Below are 16,792 nucleotides of genomic sequence, written 5' to 3'. Positions count from 1 at the left end.
ATCAGAGGGGACAGCCTAAGTTTTCAAGACTGTCACCTTGGGAAGACAGCTATGTGCTTTCAAAGTATTCCTCATCGTTAATCCAATCTCCCGACTCGGGCCATAGATCTGACTCGATATTCCCACACTTACATTCTTAATAGGTCACCTTCAAATTTTTTATAAATTTATATAAAGGCGCCTGGGTGGCTCAGTCAGTTAAGCGTCTGACTTTGGCGCAGGTCACGATCTCACAGTTCATGGGTTCGAGCCCCACATCAGGCTCTCTGCCGACAGCTCAGAGCCTGGAGCCTGCTTCAGATTCTGTCTGTGTCTCTCTCTCTCTGCCCCTCTCCTGCGTACGCCCTGTCTCTCTCTGTCTCTCAAAAATGAATAAAATGAATTTTAAAAAAATGAAAAAGAAAAACCTACATGATACACATCTGAAGAGTAGTACAAAAACTAACCTTTCAGAAAGTTTTTCTGATAGCTTCTCAAGGAACTGCATGACCGTCTCTAAAATGAAATCCAAAAGAAAATGTCTTTAATTACATAAAATATAATGAACATACCTGTTAAAATTAGAATGTAATAGTCATAATCTATACACTGTAATGCCCTTAAAGAGATCATTTTCAAATGCCCTCAAAGAGATATGTCGGGGTTGCTAACATATCCTAGGCATAAGTATTTCCAAATGATGATGATCAGTTTATCAGAAAACAAATTTAACGAACATAGTAGTAATCCAAACCCTTCGATTATACCCCAGAGGAAGGAGTGAAGGGGGAGGTTAAAAAAAAGAATCCAAATTTTCAACGTGTTTCTATCTACTCATATGTGTAAGAGAAAAAATACGTTTCTTAGACCTGCTTAATTTTGCCCGAGTTTCAAAAAAAATAGCCAGACTCTGATTTGTTCATAAAAATCAGTGTAATTTTGAAGCATGAGTCACTAAAAATTAGATTTTAAAAATCAATGCTTTTCCGGAGAGCTATATTTCTTTTTTATATATAGCTGCAGAATAATCTATTCAGGATCAACACCAAAAGAAAATAAACAAAATTAGAACCTTAGAAATATAAGCTCCGCTAGGATTTTTTTTTTTAATCACTTAAAGACTTCAGCCACAGTCATTATATACTACAAACTCATAAAGGCAATATGGTACAACTATCATTATTTCCCATGACGGGGAATTTTTCATGTGTACTTTTGAATTTGCCACTTTCCGCCACTGATTTATGTGTAGAGTTTTCACATGCGTTTTAGAGTTTGCCACAAACACTGTTTTTATATTTTCCAGATGATCTTGTATATGGTTTTAAGTTTCTCGCCGTCTCCAATTTATCTCCTTTCTGAGTAAAATAAAAGCCTGAGAAAAGAACGGAGGTTAACCTAAACCAAGAAGCTCTGGGGTTTCTTGCCACTATCGATATTTAACAGGCCTTGTGAACAGTAATCTTGGAAACACTGCCCCATGTGCCATATTAAATGGTATTAGGCCTTTTAGGAAAAAAACATTATTTCATTAAAAATGAAAGCTTATTTTAGGATATCATACCAGCTGCCATAGAGAAGTATGTTCAAGTAAGTCTGTGCATGCTTTTATTTCTAAGTGAGATTTTTACTCACTTTCACCCATTTTTGTTTTTCTAGCTATCTTACATGTGAAAGATCTACCTCAATCTACCTGGAAAACTGTCATATTGAAAAGGATGAGGGGCACCCGGGGGGCTCGGATAAGCATCTGACTTCAGCTCAGGTCATGATCTCACGGTTCGTGGGTTCGAGCCCCGTGTCAGGCTCTGTGCTGACAGCTCAGGACCTGCAGCCTGCTTTGGATTCTATGTCTCCCTCTCTCTCTGCCCCTACCCCACTCATGCTCTGTCTCTCTCTGTCTCAAAAATAAATAAACATTAAGAAATAAAAACAATAAAAACAATAAAAATAGAATAGAATAAAATAAAATAAAATAAAGTAAAATAAAATAAAATAAAATAAAATAAAATAAAATAAAATAAAATAAAATAAAATAAAATAAAATAAAAGAATGGGTTTGAAAGCCCCTGAAAACAAATAAACGCCTCACTGGAAAATTATTTCCTAATTCACCTGCCATATGAGTGCCTACCTTAGCCTTGGTTTATATCCCTTCCCACCTCCTTCTCTCTGCTGAAAGTTCACCATTTCTTCACCACCGATTTCCAGTTTCACCTCCCTCATAAAACCCTCAACAACTACATAAGCATCTGACAAACTTCCCGAACTCCTAAAATCCTCTAGCATTGTTCTGTCTATACTTACCACTCGTTTGGCACTGAAAAGACACTGACCCGCGTTACTGTTTATATTTAGATCACTGAGCTCCCCAACTAAATTTTAAATTCCTTAAGGACACAAACTCATATCCTCTGTGGCTCTGTGCACAACAGCCCAACTCTAACATACGACCATGCTAACCACCTGGCGAGCAGTGGATTTGCTCGTAATGATACCTGGCATTAGCAGCTGCAAGTCCGGTGGGTTGGAGAATCCACACTGCTCACCCCAGCAGTCAATCCTCGACCTTCTTTAGATTTCACGTGTCCTCAGCATTTGAGTCAGCTGATCACTGTCCTCCCCTTAAGTCACTTCCTGGCGTGGCCTCCAGGACCACCCACTCTGTTCACTTTCCTCCTCTTTCATTGATGCTCCTTCTTCGCGGCCATGACTGGCTTTTCCTCATATCCCTGACATCTTAAACTTGGGAGAGCCCAGAGCTCAGTCCCTGGAATTCCGTTCTTCTTCAAATGCACTCACTCCCCTGGACACCTCAGACAAACTCATGCCCTAAAATACAGACCCTAATTTATCTCTCTGGCTCAGAGCCCTCTCCTCAACTCCTGCCTACTCAACATCACCATGTGAACACCAATTGGCACCTCAACTTAACTTGAACCAAACCAAGCCTCCAGGCCCCTCCCTCTTAGTTGACAGCAACTCACTATGTCTTTTCAGTTGATCAGCTTAAAAATCTTGGTTCCCCTTCAAAATGCTGTGTCTCTAGAATCTGACACCTCCTATGACTCCACTGCCACCACTTTGGTCAAGCCGCCATCTTTCTCATCACGATTACTGCAAAACCCCTTCTGACAGGCCTCTCCTCCACCCTTGCCTCTCTGCAGCCTATCTCGGTGTCAGCAGGACATGACCTGCCATCAAAATGTAAGACAGATCACCCTACTTCTCTGCTCAAACCCCCAAATGACTTCCCATCTCACTCGAGGAAAAGCCCTGAACACAGCTCCTCCTTGCGTCTGCCTCCACCTCTTCCCGCTCCCCTCGCTCACCCCACTCGCCACTTTGCCCTTTTTGCTTCTCAGATGTGTCCAGCTACCTAGGGTCCTCTGCCCTTGCCGTGCCTCCATCTGGAACTTTCTTCCCCTAAGAGCCACAGGCTTATTCCTGCACCTCCTTCAAGTCTATGCTCATTTGCCCCGCCCCCAGCCCCATCAACTCTGTTTAAAATCCACACACGTTCACATTCCTTAACCCCTTCCCCATCCAGTTTTCTCTACAGCTTGTATTAACTAATAAAATACTGTGTTCTTTACCTATTTATGTCGGTCTTATCTCCCTTACAGAAATATAAACCGCTCCAGAGCAGGAATTTCCATCTGTGTTACACACTGATTTATTTCTAGGGCCTACAATAATATCTGACACATCGTGGGCACTCGGTAAATACTTGTCAAATCAATGGCTGATGACAGAGAACGAAGATGATGCCTTTTATACATCTGTTTGGTCTCAAACAGCCTACAAAGACCACACACTTAGAGCATGGGTTTAGGGTTCAGCCCTGACACTTTTTGGCACAATAACTAACCCTGGGTTCCTATCCTATAAAGTGGATACGAACATCTACCTCACAGGGCTGTGGAGGCACTGAATAATGGCCCAGAGTAAGCATCATACTATTATCACAGCGGACCCTTGAACAACACGGGTTTGAACTGTGTGGGTGCACTTACACATGGATATTTTTCAACAGATACAGTATAGTACTATAAACGTACTTTCTCTTACGATGTTCTTACTAACATTTTTCCTCCAGTTTACTTTATTATAATACAGTACATAATACATATAATGTACCAAATACAGATGACAAACCGTTTGTCATTGGTAAGGCTTCCAGTTGACAGTGGGCTGTCAGTAGTTAAGTTTTGGGGAGTCAAAAGTTACATGTGGATTTTCAACTATGCGGGGGGGGGGGGGGGGCGGTGTCAGCACCCCTGCACTGTTCAAGGGTCAACCGTACATAAAATAATAATAAGAAAACATCCTAACAATCTGGTGACCACAATGACCACAGAAAAACATACAAATTGTCGTATGATCTATTTAGGAGCTAAATGGGGTGTAACAAATTGTTCAGAGACAAGGGCATCTAAGGGAAGTGAAAAGTGAAAAGGCTTTGTGAAAGACGTGGGTTTGGGGCTGAACGCTGAAAACCGTATAGGATTTGAACAGACAGACTGGGACGGGGGAGCTGTTCCCCATGCAGGGAACGACATGAGCAAAGTGGGGAGTGAGATGTGCCTATGGCTTCGCAGAGAGCCTCGAAGGGTCAAGGGAGACGGCTGCTTGCAAAAGAAATGGCCATTTTTAAGAACACTTTGAAGAAGACAGGAACATACTAGAGAGAGAAGGGATACGCACGGAAGGAATAAAGACAGAACAGAATCAACGATGTGATCTTCCGCCCACACAGAGTTCATTTCCAGCATTCCCTCTCAACCCGTGAAGGGCACGTCCGCCCAGATGCTCAACCGGAAACCGAGGGCAGCCAGCACACCGTGTCCTCCTCCCTCTCAACCCACCACCAAGTCTTGGAGGTTCCAGCTCCGACAGGTATCTTGAACTGAACAGTTCCAGCATCACAACTACCCTGCTCCTGACCCTGTGTGAACTATCACGGCAATTTAATATGCCTTTGAACAAACCTACTATATACGCTTATATTTGTACTACCGTGTAACGTTTCCTTTATATACCATAAATCATAAAGAGCTCAGCAGAGCACAAGGCAAGACTTTCACAAACCCCAGGATGCTTCTTCCCACCTTCCCATCCAGCACTCTTCTCTCTGAAAAGGAGGTTCATATACCCACATGCTTTTATAGTCCTAGCCTATATTCAACCTTGTCTTCAGCAGACACATTGATCTTTCCCCTCCTCTCATCCTAATCCTAACCGACGTGGTTGGGTTGAACACAGAAACCGGCTGACTTAAAATGAACAGAATTTAAATTAGCATCAATGAAAATTTAAGTATGACTTCACTCTCGACGTGCACAAGAAATAAACTACCTCAGTTGGAGAGAATATATTTCCAATTACTGGCTCTATTTAAAGGTCAGGTCTATCTAAACAGGCAGAAAATCTCAATAAGTGGGGCTCTGAGGATATTAAAAGAGAATGCTGGGGCGCCTGGGTGGCGCAGTCGGTTGGGCGTCCGACTTCAGCCAGGTCACGATCTCGCGGTCCGTGAGTTCGAGCCCCGCGTCGGGCTCTGGGCGGATGGCTCAGAGCCTGGAGCCTGTTTCCGATTCTGTGTCTCCCTCTCTCTCTGCCCCTCCCCCGTTCATGCTCTGTCTCTCTCTGTCCCAAAAATAAATAAACGTTGAAAAAAAAAAATTAAAAAAAAAAAAAAAAAAAAAAAAAAAAAAAGAGAGAATGCTAATTTAGAGCCACGTAAAATAGAAGCTGAGTTTTGTGAAAATCCTGTTTTAACAAGCTGGGTAAACGAGCTTACCTGGACTTTGGGCTATTGTTCCTTGGAGGGCTCTGTGGGAGTGCGTGGAGTACCCCACTAACTTTGCCAGCAGGTCTCTGTTGCTGAGCAATTCCTCCAAACATCTCAGCTGACCAGCATTGGGATAAAGAAAAATTTTATAAGCGGCTTCTCGCACCTACATTTAAAATGTAAACGGTACAAGGTATAAGAAGTAGCGTGACACGGAGGCCCACGCAGCAAAAATACAGGCTGACTCTCACCCCCTCTGTTCTCCAGGTGATCGCTACTTTAAAATGAAAGTAAGGGATGGGCCACCTGGGTGGCGCAGTCGGTTAAGCGTCCGACTTCGGCTCAGGTCAGGATCTCATGGCTCGTGAGTTCGAGCCCCGAGCCGGGCTCTGTGCTGACGGCTCGGAGGCCGGAGCCTGCTTCGGATTCTGTGTCTCCCTCTCTCTCTCTCTGCCCCTCCCCAACTTGTACTCACATGAGCTCTCTCTCTCTCTCTCTCTCTCGCTCAAAAATAAACATTAAAAAAAATCATAAAGGGTTTACACAGAGTGAATAAAGCTTTTAGATTCAGAAACTAGCATGGGGTATAAACACACACGTGACTGGAGTTCTCGGTCATGGGTTCTGGGGGGACATACCCAACCATACCCAATTTTACCCAACACACGTGCTATTAAAGCACCTTTAACCAGGTAAAGACTACAGGCAGTAAGAATCTGGGTAGTCTAGAATGTAACTGTTATATATTTCTTTATCGTACTTCAAAAATGAGGAGTTCTGGGGGCCCCTGGGTGGCTCAGTCGGTTGAGCGTCTGACTTCGGCTCAGGTCGTGATCTCACAGCTCGTGAGTTCGAGCCCCACGTCAGGCTCTGTGCTGACAGCTCAGAGCCTGGAGCCTGCTTCTGCTTCTGTGTCTCCCTCTCTCTCTGCCCCCAACCCACTTGTATTCTGTCTCTGTCTCTCTCAAAAATAAATAAACATTTAGGAAAAAAAAATTTTTTAATAAAAAAAAATTTAAACGAGGAGTTCTTTATGAGATGAATAATTAAACCATTTTCATATTCAAAGCATTTACAGAATTAATAATCCCACAGTCCAATTTTAGGGCTTAGTAACACTCAGGCATTTTTAAAGGTATAATTACATTATCACTGAATTTTGGGTTCAAACGGTAGCAAACACAGATGACACCTAGACTATAAAGCGAGGGGAATACACATACCAAGTCATCTGGAGATTCTGCGTGTAGACCATCAACTATCACGTGATTTCCAGCGACTACAAAGTTTTGATGAATGTGTTCTGGCAAGAGATGCTTCTCAATCTTGTTGGGAAAGTTAGTTCCCGTGAGAAATGTATTACTCAAATCCAAGATTTTAACATTCAGGTCCACTGCTCTCTTACGCTACATGCGGAGGGAGTAAAAGTTAAAGGCATTTAAAGTAGTATTTCACAACTGACTTAACAGACCATCTATTAAGACAGTAAAGCAACATATTGAATAAGATACTAAATATATTAAATGAAATGAATATTGAGTATATTGCTTGTGCCATAAATATATAATATACTACGAACTATGTGAATTCTATTTTTGATATGTACTTAATATCTTAACAAAATGATTATCCTATGGTTTTTATAGTGTTTCTATGCTTAATATTTACGTACGTTCTAGAGCTCTGTTATGCCTAGGTTATATAATCTTTGCAATTCACAACATTAGGAGGTACACAATCCTTCCCTATCCCCCCCAAAACCTCTTAGTTAAGCGAATCAGAGAATAGCAGGAAGTTGAATCTAATCAATATGATACTTATAAGTGTTTGTGGGCTAAAAAGAGTAAGTATTTGAAGGACACATTTGGAAACATCCTCGATCCTAAAAGATTAGACAGAAAGGTCAAAGGGAAGGAAAGGAATTACTGTAAGTCTTCACAAGAGCGTAACGAGCATGCAGAGGGGGACACACGTTAGCAGTTCTGCCTCTGCACACACTTGATTAGCTAGAGAAGGCCAGCAGGGGTGGGGGGGGCAGAGCCAGACGGAGCCTGCAGGGCCGACTGTATCTTCCGGCTCCATGCCTGGCACCCGTCAGCCCGCCGAGCCCCTGACCATGATATTGGATGGTGTTGGCACACCTATGTGGGGTTTTTTCTTGCAGTCACGCCTTGAGGACATACAATCCCCTAAGAAAGCATGTATTAGCCGAGGGGTGACACAGATGTTTTGAATGAAACCTAACTACAGTGCACATAATCAGCCAGCTCTACTGGAGGACGAGGATGAATTTGCAGTTATTGTTCCTAGGAAACTAGACGGGCATGTGGACCTGTGAAAGGCTTCGGGTGAAATCAGATACACATCTTTCTGGGAAGGGGGTCAGTAGCTCTCAGCACATTCTGAACTGTACTATGACCCAAAAACATGGTTAAGCAGCACTAATTTTTTTTTTTAAAGGTATTTAAGAGGGGCGCCTGGGTGGCTCAATTGGTCGGGCTTCCAACTTCGGCTCAGGTCGTGATCTCGCGGCTTGTGAGTTCGAGCTCCACGTCGGGCTCTGTGCTGACAGCTCAGGGCCTGGAGCCTGCTTCGGATTCTGTGTCTCCCTCTTTCTCTCTACCCCTCTCCCACTCATGCTCTGTCTCTCTCTTCTCAAAAATAAATAAAAACATTTAAAAAAAATTTTTTTAAAAGGTATTTTAGATGGTGATGTACACTTGATAAGATGCTGGGGAAAAAGTTAAGTATATGTTAATAACCAAAAATTCTACAATATAGAAAATTCAAACTTCGTGGGAAAACTGAGTTTTCAGATACTTCAAGGTCTTTATTAGTCCCGATTTCCTGTTGCCTATTTTGTTTCTACTATGACCGTTTATCACCACCTAATGGTAATCATTGGAATAACCCAAAAAGGCAAAAGATGGGGAATAGCACTACAGTTCCAAAATGTTCCACAAAACCTTGACTATGAAAAAATAAAGCGATGAGATTATTTCAAAGAATTTACCACCTGTCAAAGTCCCCCTGGAATTAAAAACTGGGTTTCCTTCCTGCCCTCACCAATTTTCCAGGCATAGCATTTCATCATTCTGGGATAAAGATGCAGTATTCGCACTTCTAAGAATTCTAGGAGATTGTTGTGCTAAGTTATCAAATGATTGCTAAAAAATATATACATCCATTAATTTTAAACTTTTCAATTATATTCATGCGAGACCTTTACAATAAAATAAGAAATAATGTGGGAAGAATACAGAAAAAAATATACAGGCCTTTATAATCTGTACATTATATTGGTGGGTTTCTTTCAAGATCTCTCTTTTAAAAAGGGTAACGTGTCTCCTCTTACCTGTCTTAGTGACGCACCTTTGAGAACAGACAGAAATTATAAGAGAGGAGTTCAGCAGGTTTACGTGACTTGCATGTTTAATGCTCATGAGTTCCCAGGGAGTTACGTGCCGGGCGGGGGGCAGCTACCCTTGTGAGAACACTCAAGACGTAAAAGCAACAAGTTCAATGCCGGCAAAACTGACCTTGACCTGACACCCAACGCTTCTGGGTAAAGTTTCAAAAACATGGTTCCTGAAGATTACATAAAATAATAAGCCTGTTCACCTACTTTCTCTACTAGGAACGACAGTATTCTCCACTATCTTCCTTCTGAATATCAGACCTGATTAGTATTAGCTAGTATTATTATGATTCCCATACAGTCGTTCAATATTTGCTGAGGCCAAAACTGGAAAAAAACATGACCCGTGTTCTTGGTCCTTGAGAAGCCTGTAATTTAGACAAGTAATGCACAGGAACCGCTTCGAGAAAAGGCAGGAAGAGGTAAATGCCATGTGCATGAAATACATAAAATGGGAGTTCAGATGAATACAAACTTTCACCTGGGGAACTGGTAAGAGCTTCGCAGACACGGTGGTCTGAGGATGAAGCCTGGGCGGGGGCTTGAGGCAGGCGGGCCGGGTGAGCAGACAGCAGGAGGAGGATGGGGACCACGCACGAAAGTGGTCCAACGGTGTCACGAGTTACCGAGTTACGGGGGAGCACAGGGAAGGCTGGGAAAGCACCGCCACGGACACTCTTCGTTACGTATTAGCTGCCACTGATACTTTTTCAATAGGCAATGGAGAGTGACTGAAAGGTTCTGGGCAGGACAGTAAGGATCACACCAAGACTTTAAGGAAATCACTTCAACGTTCACAGACAAGTCAGACTGACCAGCAGACAACCCGAGCCGGATTGGCGAGCAGCCTCTGGAGTCCGAGCCTCCTGCAGCTACTGGCCCTGTGACCCTGGGTAGATCACAGAAACTCGAGGTGCCCCCGTCCCTCATCTACAAAACGGGAGCGACAGCAAGCGCCTCAGAGAGGCTATAAAGATGTGATGAAACACACATGCTTCAAACAGCAAATGCTTAATTATCAATTGCTTAACCATCAATTATAATGAGCGTCAGCAAGACCAGGACCTTTAGGACAGCCCAGTGTGGCGATAAGGTTCAAGGTGAGCTGTCGGGGGGGGGGGGGGGGGGGGGGGGGCGGGGACAGATGCAGAGGCTCTACAGAACGATCCGAGGATTCTGTCACGAATTGCAGCATAAAAGTACTGGGAATAAAAAAACGCAAACTAACCCCCAATTTTTATTTGAGTGACTCAGAGAACAGCGGACTCATTATACCGAGAAGTGGTAATAAAGATCTGGCTTGAAGAGAGGCCGATTTTAAGCAACATGAATTTACAGTAGGGCCTGTCAGCCTCTCAAGACTGCTGGGAGGCATGTGTGGACTCAGGGTTCGGTCAGGAGTCTCGTGCTGAGCCCTTAAAGCCACATAAACACATCCACGTGTTTACAAGCGGCCCCAGCATTACTCAAACCCAGCACCAATCAAAATGATGTTACCTGTTGTAGATGACACATACCCTCAAAACTGTGACCTCTACTTTCTAGAATACTCTGACGAACTAACCTCTATTAACAGGTAAGTGGATTTGTGTTCTATTTATTAGGAGAAACATACCTACAAAAAAAAAAAAAAAAAAAGCATAACCATAATAGACTGCAGGCAAGTAGGGAGATAACTGTGGAGCAGGCAGATTTTCAGGGGTGGTCAACTCACCCCCATTCTCCCAGCCCTCATACTGAAATGAGGCATTCAAGTTTCATAGGATACTGCATTCTAGAAGGAGAAGTGGCCAGGGCTAGAAAATCTGGATACTAAGGATGAAAACTTGAGCAGATCAGTTTGTCCTATTTCCAGATCTGTGAAAGGAGGGGTGTGAACAATGCATAAGGTCGCTCCTGTCCCAGGGTAGACACTGCAGACCCCCTGCTTCCTGTTTCCGGAACAAAACCGTGTGGATCTGTCAAAGACGTGTGTAATGTGAACACGCGCACCTCTGTCAAGTTCTTAACAATGTTCCCTGTGCGTCCACTTCCAACCTCGACCTTCACAACTCTCAGCCTTCCTGCTCACGTGCCTCTTTCCCGATATTGCCCATCTAAATGCACATCTAAAACACCCCCAGTGTCTCAAGCAAGGTCTTAATTCCGAATCGTCACGGGTGGCAGACTTGCAGGGTCTGAGCACTACATTCAGACACAACTAATCGAAGTATCTCGCGACACAAACAGTCTAAGAGTTTTTATGACAAACGAATTTAAGCAACACACAAGGGCGACAGCAACAAAGAAACCAACTGGACGTTAGCAAAACAAGAGGAAAAACCAGAGAGGAAATATTCACCTTCTCTTTGTCTAGGTGGATTCCGCTGATTTCAAAATCAAACATAAACAGTTCAGCCACTCGCCTATAAACAAAACGAACCCAGGTTACAATGGGTAACAATAATTATTCACATAATCACTTTCTTGGTAAATAAATTGTACTTTTCAACCATACTCTGCAAAAGTCAGATGTATCAACACACACACACACACACACACACACACACACACACACGCATGCACTTTAAAACCAGGAGCTTAACATCTTAGAAGTCGGTCCAAACATCTAGCTGATGGACTGGGCTTTTAAGCTCTCCGATGGGTGATTTAGTATCATATACGTCATGCTAACTGTACGATAAGTCTTAAACTGACAATTTAACTGACAAAGGAATGACAATTTCTCCAATGAGGCCAATTTATCTGCCGTGGTTTTTTTTGTTTGTTTGTTTGTTTTTTCTGGAAAAGATGGCCATCTTTTTGACTGTCCACCATCTTTCCTTCAAAAAAAAACTTGCTGCATACTTTATGCAACTTTATGCGGGCTGTACACGTGCTAAGTGCAAGTAGGTAAAACTCGATAATCCAGCATGTATATTTAACGGAACTACAGAGTATCCTAGACTGCTTGTGGGTAAAGACGTGTGTGTTCCACAAGGCCCGGGTCCCAGAAGGAAACCGATACTTTTTGAATGAATGAACACAAGGTTAAAGATACAAATGTCCTAACAAGGATACAAATGAAGAATTTGGGAACTTCAAAGAGAGACCATCAGAAACATCCTTCCACAGGTCAGCACTATGTGAACCATCACCCTTTATTCCTGCATCGCTGTTAAAAGGCAGGTTCCTTACTTAGGCGCTCCCATCCACCTAGCGCTATATCTGCTAAGACTTGTGACGGAAGGTTCCCTCACCATTTCCAGAATTTATACTAGCATGCACCGTAGAAAGCAACATCTTTTTTCTTCGCATTTTTTTTAATATAATTCATCATCAAGTTGGCTAACATACAGCGCATACAGCGTGCTTTTGGTTTTGGGGGTGGATTCCCATGATTCATCGCTTACATACAACACCCAGTGAGAGTAAGATGATTATTAAAAATCATCAAATGCATCTGCAGACTTAAAAACATGCCCTAATTTTCCCCACCTTTCCTTGATGTAACAATTTCATCAGGACACTAAAAAGAACCGGAAACAATGGAGCAGAAAGTGTCTTGAACAACATCTAAAGGAAGGGGTACCTTTTCATTAATTTTCTCCTGTAATATTTTACGCTTAGAAGTCCATCTCTCCCTTTTTAGTTCTCAGCTAACTTGATGTTGTTTACTTTCCCGTTAGATACCGAAGGAACCCAAATACTGAATTCATACATGTGCTAATTGAGAGAAAATTTGGCGAGCTATGGAAACAGGACGACTACACACAGCTCTTCAAATCTACTTCAGTGGAAAACACGGTCCCTGATGTCCGGGAGATAAGGATCTAGTACCACTCGTAAGTAAATCTGACCGGTAGACACGTGATCAGGGGATCAAGAAACGAGAGCGTATCTGAAAGCACTTCTGCCAGTATCAGTAACCTGTAAGTAACAAATAATGCACGTCACTTCTCTATTAGCATGGGAAAATTACTCCTTAAGTGGCAGCTATTTATTTGGGTGGTGACGGGGAGGAGGACCAGAAGTGAGGCAATCACCCGAATTAACCCCTTCTTCCCTACACCACCAGCCTAGGCCAGGCTGCTGTAACCCTTGCCAGCCCTCCGGCCCTCCAGGACGACCTCTGTCAAGGTCAGCAGTCATTAGTGTGATTAAACCGGCATCCCATGAATCACCCTATCCTCTGCTGCGAGGCCTCTGCAGGCTGTCCCCCACTACCAAGCAAATCAGGTTCCTCTGCTGTAGGCTCCGGAGGCATTTGTGATTTCCACTCAACAACCTTAATCCAAAAAAAAAAAAAAAAAAAAAATCGTTGGGAGAACACAGAATCTTTGCAAAAGGTTATGTTGGAGCCACGTGAGGGAGTCATGGATGCTTAAATATAATAAGCAGAGAGAACGAAACACAGCGGCAACCAGTGTTTTAAGAAGTCAATACATGTATTACAGAGCGTGAAAAATAGTTACGATTAGCTTTACATGTAGAAGCCTGTTCCTTATTCATAGACTACAAACCTGTGAACGCCACCATGATAATTACTTATTTATTTCAACTCCTTCCAAACCCCAATAATTAAAAACATGAAACAGAGTACACTTGGACAATTTTTCAAAGGCCTTGTGCACGAGGTTTTCAGTTTTTCTTCCAACTGGTAGCAGCCACTTGAACATTAAATTCTTTGATGCTGTGCCGGAAGCGGGGTTTCTTGGCTGATGGGACTTGTTTTCTTTTCTCTTTAATGCTGCTGCACGCTTGGAACCAATTTCAAGTGTAACACCTCTTTCTGTCAATAGTAATTTTTTTAACTATTTTTTTTCGGGAATTAAGTTATCCAAATATTTGATCTACTCTCCTGGCTTTCCCTGACTCTTTAGAAAGGGTCTACTTATCTTCCTGATTATTGCCCACTATACTTTGAATGGACAGAATTAACGTTCTTCTAAAAATTCTGAAAATTCAACAGACCACATTAATAATTTAGTCACTCACCTTCTTTCTTAAATAATGTTAAGGGCTTCACTCGAGCCCCTAAAATATCCCCATTATCTCTATCTCACGGTGATCTCCCTTCCTGAACAGTCAACCTGAAAAACATTCCACTTTATCTTTTCTAGCAAAGGTATTTTCTGTTTGTTTTTATAAGACAAAAAAAGCAAAAAAAAAGATAACGGGGGTTGGTAAATAGGGATGGAAATTTATTGTATAATGTAAGTTTATTACATTATATAATGTAGGTTTATTGTATAACAGCTTTACTGTAGAAATGTAGGAAAAAATTAAAATCGCTAATCTCAGCAAAGACAACCACTATTAAAGTTCTTATATTTCCCTCCAATCTATTTATGTTTTTAAGACGACGTGAAACTAACTACGATAAGGTTAGAGAAATTAGCACATAGTAGGTACTGGAAAAATGTTTGCTGAGTTTCCGAACGGACGTAAAGGGCACCGAATTCCTCACACTGGAACATCGCTCGCCCTGGCTGTTGGGCTGGGTGAGCCAGTGGGGGACACCCAACGGGATGTCCGTCCCGAAATGCACAGGCAGAGGCAGTATCTTTGGTCTCGTGAAGACACTGTCTCAGTGACAACGAACGTGTGGCTAACACCAACAAGAGAAGACCTTCCCTTGGCTTCTATCCAGTTTACTCTCGGTTTATTACACTCCTTGTTTTGAGTAAGTGGGGGCCAACTAACATGGACGTTTGTATCCTGCTTTTTCTTGTGAAATTGTACCACACACACTGAACATTTCTTTAAATGCCATCAAAACCATGGCTTTTAACGTTCGTAACATTTGGTCCCACAAACTAAAAATATTTTCATTTTTCCCACTCTGCAATCTATGCTATGATAAAATTCCTTGCCACATAAATCTCTTTATCCTTTTCTTTATGATACCTTCCAAGAAACTGAGCAAAAAGGGATCCTCCATAACTATTTATCAACTGACACCTAACTAGAGGGGACCCATTATCCCAAACCATTAAAACACTATTCTTACTCTGTTTCTATTCTGTTAAGTGACGGGCTCTCTATCTTTCTTTAAGGATGGAAGGGTCTCATTCTTTGAATGGCTACTATGGGCAAGACACTGGCAAAGCATTTTACTTTCATTATTTCATTTAAACTTCATATGGGGCGCCTGGGTGGCTCAGTCGGTTGAGCGTCCGACTTCGGCTCAGGTCACGATCTCACAGTTCTTGAGTTCGAGCCCCGCGTCGGGCTCTGCGCTGACAGCTCAGAGCCTGGAGCCTGTTTCGGATACTCTCTCTCTCTCTCTCTCTCTCTGCCCCTCCCCCCAACATGCTCGCTCTCTCTCTCTCAAAAATAAAGTATTAAAAAATTTAAAAGTAGAAACATAAAAAATAACATAAAAATCCCGTTGGCATTTTTAGGAACATCTAGAAATGCGGTATGCATCCTGTCGGAACAAGTCCTTTGTACCTAAAATGGTCCGCTATTCCGCTACAATTTTTATACATTAAATACAGAAAAGTCGATCTTTAGCAAAATCAGATAATAACCTGTGGTCGCTACTCACTCAACACCAGCTGAGTATAAATGCAGCACAATGAGCAGGCATTCAGCCTCTCCTCGTTTTGCTAATGAAGACAGTATCAGGCTCAAGCCTAAAATCAGAGTGAAGACAAACCAGTCTGATGACACCACCAGCTTTCCCAGTATCCTCAGCACAAGAATTGACGAAGTGAAATAAGGTCAAACAAGTATCTGCATACTAGGAATTCGGGGGAAATTAATGCCCCAAAGACAGCCTCATTGTGCAATTCGTATGGCACGGTACTCATACATCAGATAAATAACAAAACCCCATTATCGACGGATCCCTGCAGAGCAGGGCTTCGTGGGGGCTCAGAAGCCCTGTGTGGAGACAGAAAGGAGAGAAGGAAGCAGCAGGAGGAGAGAGAATCGGAGAGTGAAAAGAAGTAAACAACACAAACAGGTAAGAAAACGTATACCCTCTGAGCCACGAGATGAGTAATATATAGATGGCTTAATGACAAAGTTATAAAATTATTAATACGTACATAAATGTGCACAAAGAAACATGGTATCCAAGATCCTGTATCAAATATTTTGGAGGACTGACCTAGAAATGTAGCTTTTTCAGTTCGGAATAATGAAGGTCATCTAAGGAACCAAAGGAAATCATTTCAAGGATCTTGACATCCCACCAGTCAATAAAATCAACTGGTTTCTATCTTCCGGTGGTATCGATGATGGAACTTCACGCATGAAGCAAAGTGTAATTCCCAACTGTTTAGAGGAATTCATTCCTTTGGTAAGCACCTACTACAGGCCAGGAACTGCTCTAGGAGCCGGGATTCAGCTCTGAACAAAACAGACCAGTTCCCTGCCCTCCCGGAGTTCCCCATCTAGGGTGGCGGAGAGACGTAAACAAATGAGCAAACAGAAATGCTGGAAAAGGTCAGGACTAAGAAGAGAACACAAGCAGGGTAAGAGGACAGGGCATGACCTGGTACAGAGGAGGAGGAGTGAAGGCCTAAAGAAAGTGCAGGAGTCGTGCAGACTCCGGGAAGAAATGTTCCAGACAGAGGGGGCTGCGAGTGCGGGGACGCGGTGGGGGTGGG

General features: G+C 42.7%; 1 protein-coding gene across 4 annotated transcripts in view; it reads right to left on the bottom strand.

Moving 5' to 3' along the window:
• Positions 1-16,792, bottom strand: part of MIPEP (mitochondrial intermediate peptidase) — a 162,333-nt gene that overhangs the window by 135,086 nt on the left and 10,455 nt on the right. For all 4 annotated transcript variants that reach the window (XR_015254115.1, XM_086715155.1, XM_086715156.1 and 1 more), the window contains exons 5-8: positions 11,533-11,596; positions 6,997-7,179; positions 5,783-5,939; positions 447-495 (exon numbers count right to left, since the gene is read on the bottom strand). Coding sequence is in view for 3 of the 4 variants with exons in the window: in XM_086715155.1 (XP_086571281.1) it covers positions 447-495; positions 5,783-5,939; positions 6,997-7,179; positions 11,533-11,596 (453 nt within the window). In the remaining variant the exon portion in view is untranslated. The remainder of the gene's footprint in view (positions 1-446; positions 496-5,782; positions 5,940-6,996; positions 7,180-11,532; positions 11,597-16,792) is intronic.

The sequence above is a fragment of the Puma concolor genome, chromosome A1 (assembly GCF_028749965.1).
Source record: "Puma concolor isolate L17-30 chromosome A1, mPumCon1.1.hap2, whole genome shotgun sequence".
NCBI classification, from domain to species: domain Eukaryota; kingdom Metazoa; phylum Chordata; class Mammalia; order Carnivora; family Felidae; genus Puma; species Puma concolor.
Note: the sequence above shows the minus strand (reverse complement) of the source record. Positions and strands in the feature narration are given on the sequence as shown.